Here is a 10,383-nt window from a genome sequence, read left to right as displayed (position 1 = left end):
CATTCTACCTAGAAGTTTTCTCCTTAAATAAATTAAGGAAGAATGCGGTAGGCTTCCTACCAATTTCACTGCTAGGAACACCGTGATTAATTAGCCAATGCCAGGGCTCTACATGAGTCAGACTATTCTGATTGCTGCTTTGTCTCTGCTGTCCATTTGGTAGCTATGCCCACCTTGCCATTGATGATTGAGTGCCAACACTTGGCACCTGCCACCTCGGGATCCAATTATTCCCATTGTATTTAAATTTTGTAGTTGAGTGACCATGGTTCCGACTGTTAAATCTGACATATAGAGAACAGCAATTACAGGGCTCTTCAAAGATGCAAGTGCTGTCCTCACAAATCTATTTTGCAAGGCACTGGTCAGGGGTACATCTTCTGGACCCTCCCAGCTGGGATGAGTATGTCTAAAGTGATTAATCCAGTCCATCATCCCAATCTCCCTAAGCCTTTGGATCCCTTCCTCTATATTAAACCAAGGGAGATCAGGCATTTCCAGTTTGCTCACAGTTGGCCACCTTTTAATCCATCTTTCAGCTAACCATGCAAATAAACTATTAGAACCTTTTTATTTAACTCCCCAAGCTGCAACATTAAAAGCAGAGTCCCTACTTAATGGGCCAAAATCAGTAAATTCGGCCTGATCCAACTCTATGTTCCTTCCACCATTATCCCATACCCTTAATATCCATTCCCATACCTGTTCTCCAGATTTGCTTATATAAATTAGATAACTCAAGCAGTTCTTTTGGAGTGAAGCCCACCTCCTCATGGGTCATACTCTCAACCTCACCTCTAGGGGCCCGCAAGGACTTTAGTTATAGGTCTAGAAGCAAACAGATGTTGTGGGTTGCTCCCGAGGAAAATCAACATTATTTGTCCTGTCAACTGCCTCAGGGGAGGCCATCACTGTTGCTTTAGGCAGTGTAGGGTTTATTTCCTCAGACAACGGTGGAAAGGCTGATGGCAGCATGGGTCAAGGAGGGGATGTTGCCATTACTGGACATGGGGAAGCTGTTCCTTCCAGCAAAAAGGTTCATCAGAGTTTTCAAACTCAGTGTCCTCAGGTTCATCAGGGTCTTCCCAAATGTCCCCATTCCAAGTTCCAGGGTCCCATTCTTTTCTAATCAATGTCCTCACTTTAACAGTAGACACCTGGCGAGGCTGTACATGTACCTTGCATTGCAGGTCAGCCACTTGCATGATAAGAGCTTGTGTCTGTTTTCCCCTATTTCAACTCTTTCTCTGCATTAGATAAGACTCTCACTCAGGGCAATCTTAGCAGATTGGAGACTCAGTATTTGCTTCTGAAGCCAGGAGACAGAATCCATTGAGTTCATCATTTTCTTTCATCACTTTGTCCACTCCTTGCCTCTCATGAACAGTGAATCAGGAGTATCAAATGCATTTATTTTACATTACTCTCTAAACAGTTCACATCAAAGATTATCAGTGTTATCCATATTATTAGAAGTACAGTCCTTAGCAATTTGGGGTCTAATCACATTAAGTAGTCAACTCCAGAAACTCCAAAACCAATGAAAGAACTCTATCCTTAGTATTGTGTTCCTCTAGAACCACTCTTGTTACCAAAATTTGTATTAGTCATGGTTCTCTAGAGGGACAGAACTCATAGGATATGTGTGTGTGCGTGTATATATATATATATATAATATATATATATAATACACGCACACACACATATATATGTAAATGGGAGTTTATTAAAGATTAACTTACATGATCACAAGGTCCCACAATAGGCTGTTTGCAAGCTGAGGAGTAAGGAGAGCCAGTCCGAGTTCCAAAACTGAAGAACTTAGAGTCTGATGTTCGAGGGCAGGAAGCATACAGCATGAGAGAAAGATGTAGGCTGGGAGACTAGGCCAGCCTCTCTTTTCACATTTTTCTGCCTGCTTATATTCTAGCCATGCTGGCAGCTGAGAAGATTGTGCCCACCCAGATTAAGGATGGGTCTGTCTTTCCCAGTCCACTGACTCAAATCTTAATTTCTTTTGGCAACACCCACACAGACACACCCAGGATCAATACTTTGTAGCATTCGATCTAATCAAGTTGACACTCAGTATTAACTGTCACAGGGGGTGTTCAGAAATGATTCTTATGGTGATGAAGTGTTTCATTTTAGGTACCTTAAGAGAGAATCAAGTTTATCTTAGAGTATAAGACCCCCACCATTTGTCTCCCCACTTCTAGTGCCCTTGGAAAGTAGTCAGGGAAGACTGAGACCAGATGCTGCCCTCTTGTTCTCTGCAGGAGGTAACTGAGATTTATTTCTGGAAATTGGGGAAGTTAGGAATTGGCAAGATGCAGAAGTGACTGCTGAGAACTAAGTCTTGGTGATTTTGGTGGGGAGAGATGGCAGACTCTAGGGAAAAGGGAAATAATGGTGATAGCAGAGGAAGGGGTTAAATAAGGAGAGCCAAGAAATGGAGAAAGGGGAAAAGTTGGTGGAGAGGAGGGTTTAATTATCACTTTCTTCAAATCAAATCCTGGGGGTGGTGGTGGGAGGATCTTGAAGGCCAAGGAGGACAGGGCTCACACTCTAATCCAGAGGCCCAACATCTGCTCCCCCTTCTAACTCTATGAATTGGAATAATTATCTGGACCCTTTTAGTAAATAAGCATTTTATTGGGGTGTTTAGTTGCTCCGAAGAAAGGCAGGTAAGGCAATGTCAGAAAGGAACCTCTACTGGGTTTCCCACAGGGAGTATCAGATACCACATAGAGGCCTATTGACAGCAAGGAACATCTACATGCAGGTGACACCATGATGGAAGAAATAGTAAGGTTACTCTACCCACTCTGAGGAATAGATAAGGAAGATATCTACCTCTGAAGAGACAGGACCAAAGGCTTTAGGAAGGAACTGAGAGTTGCAAATTCCTAAGTGATATGGTCTCTAGATGGGTTCAGAAGGCAGTCTTTAAGCTTCCATGAGGGCCCAGGGCCAGTACTGGGAATTGCTGGTATAAAGAAAAAGAGCAAGGTCAGAAATGGACCTTTAAGTCTTATCAAAGGGCTGGGTGACATGAAGGACAGTCCCATCCATAAAGACATTTGACTGCCCCTGGCTACAGGATCAAACATAATCCTTGTGGTCCACTCTTCCAGAAAACACATGGAAGGCCACAGGTGGCCCATAGGATGCCTGGGAATAGAACAGCAGGGCTGGCAGGTCAAGGCTGGATTGGGGTAAGCTGCCTCATACTAGGCAAATTCCCTTTATTTCACAATTGGCAACACACACACACACACACACAAACACACACACACACACACACAGGAATGAGAGCTATGCCAGGAGGTGTCTTTTTACTTCTTTTATTGAACTCCATAAATATTTTCATAAGGCTTTGTGTCATTACAACATTTTTTTTGTTAAACATTTTTTTAACACACAACTTTGACACTTGTTTGACAGAGTCAAACAGTCAGATAAAAGAAACAGAAGAACAAACTGGCAAATGCAGAGCAGCAAGGGTAATCAAAGTCACTGTTGCCCATCCATCCACCCCAGCCCACCCATCCCCAAAGCACTAAAAGATCACTATTTGGCTTCACACTAGAATTGTTAGAACTCTCTTGTTGCTGTTCTTATAGATCCATTAGAAATATACACATAGAGAGAGGGGGAGAAAAAAAGAGAGAATAATTAGATGTCTGTCTTAGGACTCCCTGTAGTAGGTCCCATAGAACACATTAGCAAAGCCTTTTGGAGAGCAAATCCTGGCCTCATTGAGTTGAGGAAAAGGGAGCTCGGGGCCATGTGGAAATGAGAGGATTACAGAATTCTTGGGGTTACCATTGCTGTCAGGACACAACAGGTCAGGATACTGAACCCAGGTATTTAATTGGGCTCCCCTTGGGGCTGTTGGCCACTGGTCTGCTTTGATGCTACAGGCTGTGGGAATACTCCAACCAACAGGGAGATGATTTCTTGTTGTTCAAAATTACTGGCATCTGGTGATGCCAGTGGGTTCAGTAGAGAAGTGAGGGTTGAGAGGTAATATCCCTGATCATGGAGCCCTGGGCACAAGGCCCAAGGAGGGAGGAAATGAGAGGGCCTAGTTAAGAAATGTAGGCCCAGAAACTTGTCCAAGCATCCCCTCCCGGTGTGCTGCCAACCCTCGAAGAAGCATGTCAAGGCCAAGCCTAGTGAGGAGGAGTGAGAAGTAGGAAAAAGAGGTACACTGAAGGGAGGCCTGCACAGCTACCAAAACACTCTGTTTGCCAGACAGGATATTCTAGCCTGGGTGCTGGGCACCAGGTGCCTTGCCAAGGAGGCTTACGTAGTTAGGTCATGTGCTGAACAGCGGTGGCCAGTCCCGAGCCCCGGCCCTCTCCCCAGATTAGGCTCATCCTTGACTTATAATACAAATCTGACTTGGTTGTGATGGAATAGAAGCTTAAATAGCTTGTAATTTGATTCCCACAAAGAAAAGATTCCCAGGCTGTTTAATGCCTGGTCTGGATCAGGAAGCATAGAGCAGTAAACATGTTAGCTATGCTGAAGCCTCCACACAGCTATGGCTGCTGCTTGGTAAGCTGAAGTCCTTTCATGATGAAGTCTTCTCCTATGGGGTTTAGGACAGACTCACAATCTCCACATTCCTCACTACAGTGGCTTGCTCTCCACAGCAGAGTTCATCCTTATTCCTTTATACCCTTTTTGTTGTTCAAGGTCTATCCATGAAAAGGGCTCTCTGTGGAGGAAAAACAGGTACTCCGACACCCATAGGAAGCCTGCCTCTTTGTGAAAGAAGTTCAATTTTCCCAAGCAAAAAGCTGGCCAAAAGCTAGCCTAAGGGTAGCAACCCTGCCTCAGACCCCTTATTCAGAGGGAAAATTGCCCCTGGGTCCCGCACTCACTTGTCCCAAATGTCCTGGGAAGAGAGGATGTTGGAAACAGGGCCTTCTTTGAGTGCCAGAACAGCTTTAACTACATCAATACCAAAAATCCTCCTGTGCTAGGATGGCAGGAGAAAGAAGAAAGAGAGAGGGAAAGAAAGAAGCCAGGGAAGATTGTCCATGCAATCTGTTAACAATGGGAGAAGTCTCACACAATTTTGGGGTGGTAGAAAATGCAGGTACAATACTGTGGATCAAGGCTATCGCTTTCCGTTCCCATCCCTGCTCTTTCTTGTAAAAGGTTACTATCAGCCTTGGACCCTGTCCAGGTCAGTAATTTGAAGGCAGCTGATGATCTTGGTCAGGTGGGCTCTGTCTTGAACCCCTCCATACTCCTATCAACACTGCCCAAACATCTGTAAATGGGAGCAGGGACAACCAGGACACTGAACTGATTGCTGTAGGGATCCCTGCCCTAAACCTATCTGGTACTAGGGGGCAGGTAAATCCCTCCTCTGGGAGGCAGAATCTCAACCTCTTTGCTTCCAGTTCAGATCTTTTGGGCTAAGGGAGAGACAGGCCTAGGAGGAGGCCTATAACAAAAGTGACTTGAAAAAAGAGAACACCTGGATCAAATTAACCCCTAGATGTAAAATTGCAATGACCCAGCAGTGCTGCAACATGGGAAACCCCAGTGATAGAAGAAACAGCCCAAATGCAAAATGTTCCCTGAACAGAAGTCCACTCAGCATCATTATAGTCTGATACTCCCCTGCTTCTGTTTGGTTTTTTGATCTCTCCACAGTACCTAAAACACAGTAAAAGCAATAGGAATACTGAGCAGTTATGTCACAGGGCACAACAGAGCATGTCCAGACTGGCATGACTGAGGACAGAGGATGCTGAAAAAAGGTTATTTGGGGCAACTGCAGGGCTGAAGGAACATTTGAAAATGACTGGCTGAAGGAGAGGATAAAAGGAGATCATTCCCTTCCTCAATGGAAAGTAAAAGAGGCAAAAAAACCCCAAACCTCCCAACTCTACCACATCAAATAAAATTAAAAATTCATCAACATCAGTATCATCAGAAAAGAAAAAAAAAATACAAACATCTATGGTAGTAATGACAAGGCAGTGAATCACTCACAGGGGAGCAAAGAGATTATCTTAACAAGAAAAGGAATAAATAGAAATGTCAACTTCTGAAAGCAAAGGGAAGGGGGACAGGGTAAAAATGGAAAACTTTTAAGACGGGATCACATGTTTGGAAGTCATTGGTACCTCTTCCTACCAACCACAGATTTCACTTCCCCCAAAAAACAGAAAACACTTTTGTTCCTTATCTCTCTCTCTCTCTCTCTCTCTCTGTGTATGTGTGTGTGTGTATGTGTGTGTGTGTATGTGTACTCAAGGGTCTCTGTGTGTGTGTGTGTGTGTGTATAAATTTCAACAGTGCTTCTCCGAAAAAAGGTCCATCTATAAATATAATTTTATTTACTTTATTTTAAAATTATCTGCCTCCCTGTAGGTATCATTTTTTGAAGGGGGTTAACCTGCTGAAGTTTTGCCAGAATGGTGACTGACTGCGCTTGGGTTCGGTGAACTCAAAGACCTGCGACTGAGCGATGCCGTCGGGGACCAGGTACTGGCCATGGTTTAACGGGTCCTGCGGTGGTGGGTAGGACGGAGGAACTGAGCGGGCAGAGTTGACACCTAGAGTAGATGAGACATCAAAGGGAAAGGGTATAAGTTATGTAACAAAGGGCTTCTCAAATTACCCAGTGACCACTCTGGGCAGACAACTCAAGGCAGACTGGTTTAGAGAGTGTAAACTAGTATTACAAATCATCCAAGGGGAGAATTCCTCTTTCAAACAGATTTTGCAATACCATGGTTACTACCGCAACCCTACACACTTCCACATCTAGTCAGGTGTCAAAGAAATTTTGGGTATTGCTATAATCTATTTTACAGGTGAGAACACTGATGTCTGAAAAGAAATGTCATACCCAAGGTCACATGGTAAGTTAGTGACAAAGCAAGGGTTAGAACCTACATTGTTTTACTTCTCAGTTCAGAGCTCTTTCCAAGACACCAGAATCCCTTATGCAGGGCTTGGTCCTGCGAAGAACCCAACACACTCTATTTCTCCTTTTCCAGGTCCCCCCTGGAAGTTTTAAAAGAGCCTGGTTAAGAACTATTGACTTCAGGATAAGTTTCTGGGAGAAATTTTCTAAAAGCATAAGGTACAAGTGATTTAGTGTTCTGTCCTGGGTTGAGAGTGATGAACCTGCATTTAATAGGGAATTGACATTAGTGGGTGAAGGAGAAAGTAAACTTACTATCAGAAGGTATAATTCATGGGGAGCAAGGAAGACAGAATATATGTGTGTCTTTTCCAACTGAATAGCTTAAATGACACTAACATTAAAAGACTTCTCAACATTTGTAGATAGGTTTGCAACCATCAAAGCAAAATCCACATTAATGGAGGATACCAGGAACCTGGAGGCCTAAAGTGAAAGTTTAATCCTGATCTACATTCACAGCAGAATAGGACGAGACATACAGCATACAATTCAGACATGCCAGGAAGGCTTCTCTGCTGCTCCCAAATACCTTCCTCATCTTCTACTCAGGGTCTGAAATTCCAACATTACAGTTACTTTGTCTTTGCTTGATGACTAAGTTCCTTTACTCTGTAAGTAGTATCATTTAAGCCATCATCAGCCATTGGCACTTCAGTGAGAAAGATCAGATTCTTTTCTAAGAGCTAGTTTTGCAAGGTGGTATCAGAAGTATTAGGGTATTGAATGCCAAGAGACAATACAGAGATATTAGAGAGGGAGTTTTGTGAGTACTAATTTGATTTTTTTTTTTTTAAAAAAAGCACTTATTTGAAATCATTACAGATTCACATGCAGTTTTAAGAAATAATAGAGATCCTGTGTACTCTTTACCAAGTTCCCAGTTTTCCCAATGGTAACATTTTGCAAAACTTATAGTACAATATCACAGCCAGGATATTGACATTATAACAGGATACAGTCAAGACATAGAACATTTCCATCATTACAAGGATCACTGTTGTTACACTTTTATAACCACAATCTCTTCTGGGTATATATCTAAAATAAAGGAAATCAGTATGTTGAAGAGATATTTGAATTCCTAGGTTTATCACAGCACTATTCACAATAACCAAGATATGGAATCAACCAAAGTATCTGTCAATGGATGAGTGGATGAAGAGAATGTAGTATATATACACAGTGGAATATTATTCAGCCACAAAAAGAATGAAATCCTGTCATTTTCAGCAACATGGATGGAACTGGAGCTCATTATGTTAAGTGAAATAAGCCAGGCACAGAAAGACAAATATCAAATGATCTCACTCAAATGTAGGAGCTAAAAAAGTGGATTCCATGGAGGTAGAGAGTACAGTGATGGTTATTAGAGGCTTGGAAGGATGGTGTTAGGGAAATGTAGAGAGGTTGGTTAACAGATTCAAAAATACAGTTTGATAGATGGAATAAGTTCTAGTGTTCAGTAGCACAGTAGGGTAACAGTAGTTAACAATAATTTATTGCATATTTCAAAATAAATAAAACAGAAGATTTGAAATGTTCCCAACACAAATAAATGATACACGTTTAAGGTGATAGATATCCTAATTACCCTAATTTGATCATTACACATTGTATGCATGTATCAAAGTATCACATGTACTCAGTAAAGATGTACAGTTATTACATATCAATACAAAATAAATTTTAAAATTAATTGGGCATATTTGTGTACATTTATTTCTGGGTTCTGTGGCGTTGATCTAATATGTCCACCCTTCTGCCAAAATTACATTGTCTTGGTTAATATAACTATATAGTGAGTGTTGAAACTGGGTGGATTGATTATTCACATTTTATTCTTCTTTTTCAAGACCATTTTAGCTATTCTAGGGGACTCATTTGATTTTGTGCTGGCCCCAAAGTCTCTGGAGATGGAGTCTGTGCTCATAGCCATGGGGAGCTGTATATTGATCAAATTAATTAGGTTTATGTACCAGGAATTAGCATATAACTTTCAAGAAGTTATACATTAATTCTTAAAATGAAAGCAGCGTGAAAGACAAAGGTCAAGTGAAAAGGTCTTTCTTGGGGCTAGAACTGATATTCTCTACTGTTATTTCAGCCAGGCTCCCCGTGTCCCAGAGCAGTAGATTGAGTTGATAATGTCCCAGTGTTACAGATGGGGTTGGAAGGGGACACTAGAGTAGTACCTATCCAGTGACATCTGCATTGGAGACCTCTTAACAATGCCCCACACTTCCTGCGATGGGTCATTGAAAAGGTCAAGGAACCCAGCTTTCATGGTTATCTTAAAGAACCCCTTCTTGCTCTTCCCATGTACATATTGTAACTACTGAATTCCTACATTTGAGAACCACTTCCACATGTATGGCACTCTTGAGTCTCAAAATATATCAGTTATTACAGCCCTGGACTAGGAGAGTCTTGAAGACCAAAAATAGAAACAAGGGAGGAGATTTGCAGTAATCTTGGGAGGTTTGAAACTAAATGAAGCCAGGTGCAGTGGCTCAAATCTGTAATCCCAGAACTTTGGGAGGACGAGGCGGGGGGATCACCTGAGGTTAGGAGTTCAAGACCAGCCTGGCCAACATGGTGAAACACCATCTCTACCAAAAATACAAAAATTAGTCAGGTGTGGTGGCAGGTGCCTGTAATCCCAGCTACTCGGGAGGGTGAGGCAGGAGAATCGCTTGAAACCAGGTGGCAGAGGTTGCAGTGAGCCGAGATCACACCATTGCACTCCAGCCTGCACGATGAGAGTGAAACTCCATCTCAGAAAAAGAAAAAGGAAGGAAGGAAGGACGGACGGAAGGAAGGAAGGAAACTAAATGAATTTCTTTGAAGACTTTAGAATTGCTGTTAAGGAAAGAACTGTTCAAGTGAACCCAGTATTTAGACACTGGGAGACAAGAAAGGCCCTGAAAGGAATGGCCTGGAGATACATAGGGTGGGGAAGGACCTTGACCAAAATGCTTGGCATGAGTTAGCAGGGCTATCTTCTGGTTAACTAACTCCTGGTTGCTTTATAGATATTCCCTTGTTTGAAGTGTTCTCAGTGAAAAGACAATTCAGTCTCAGATATGCTTGAGGAAACTGGGCTTGGATAAAGGAGTACCATAAAGGTTAGCATGGTGGATGTGATAGTTAATAGTGTCAACTTGACTGGATTGACGGATGCAAAGTATTGTTGCTGGGTGTGTCTGTGAGGGTGTTGCCAGAGATTAACATTTGAGTCAGTGGACTGGGAGAGGCAGACCCAAGCTCAATCTGGATGGGCACCATTTAAACAGCTGCCAGCATGGCCAGAATAAAAAGCAGGCAAAAGAACACAGAAACACTAGACTGGCTTAGCCTCCCAATCTACACCTTTCTCCCATACTGGATGCTTCCTGCCCTCAAACATCAGACTCCAAATT

At 42.5% G+C, this 10,383-nt stretch overlaps 1 protein-coding gene across 13 annotated transcripts in view; it reads right to left on the bottom strand.

The window, feature by feature from the left end:
* Positions 1-3,331: 3,331 nt before the first annotated feature.
* Positions 3,332-10,383, bottom strand: part of ARHGEF9 (Cdc42 guanine nucleotide exchange factor 9) — a 156,890-nt gene continuing 149,838 nt past the window's right edge. For 12 of the 13 annotated variants that reach the window (XM_025372880.1, XM_025372878.1, XM_025372883.1 and 9 more), the window contains one exon: positions 3,332-6,587. In XM_025372880.1, coding sequence (XP_025228665.1) covers positions 6,406-6,587 — 182 coding nt within the window. In that variant the 3' untranslated portion in view covers positions 3,332-6,405. The remainder of the gene's footprint in view (positions 6,588-10,383) is intronic. The other variant, XM_025372882.1, reaches the window with a different exon arrangement.

Source organism: Theropithecus gelada, chromosome X (genome assembly GCF_003255815.1).
Source record: "Theropithecus gelada isolate Dixy chromosome X, Tgel_1.0, whole genome shotgun sequence".
NCBI lineage: Eukaryota > Metazoa > Chordata > Mammalia > Primates > Cercopithecidae > Theropithecus > Theropithecus gelada.
The sequence above is the reverse complement of the archived record's forward strand: the minus strand, read 5'-3'. Positions and strand labels throughout refer to the sequence as shown.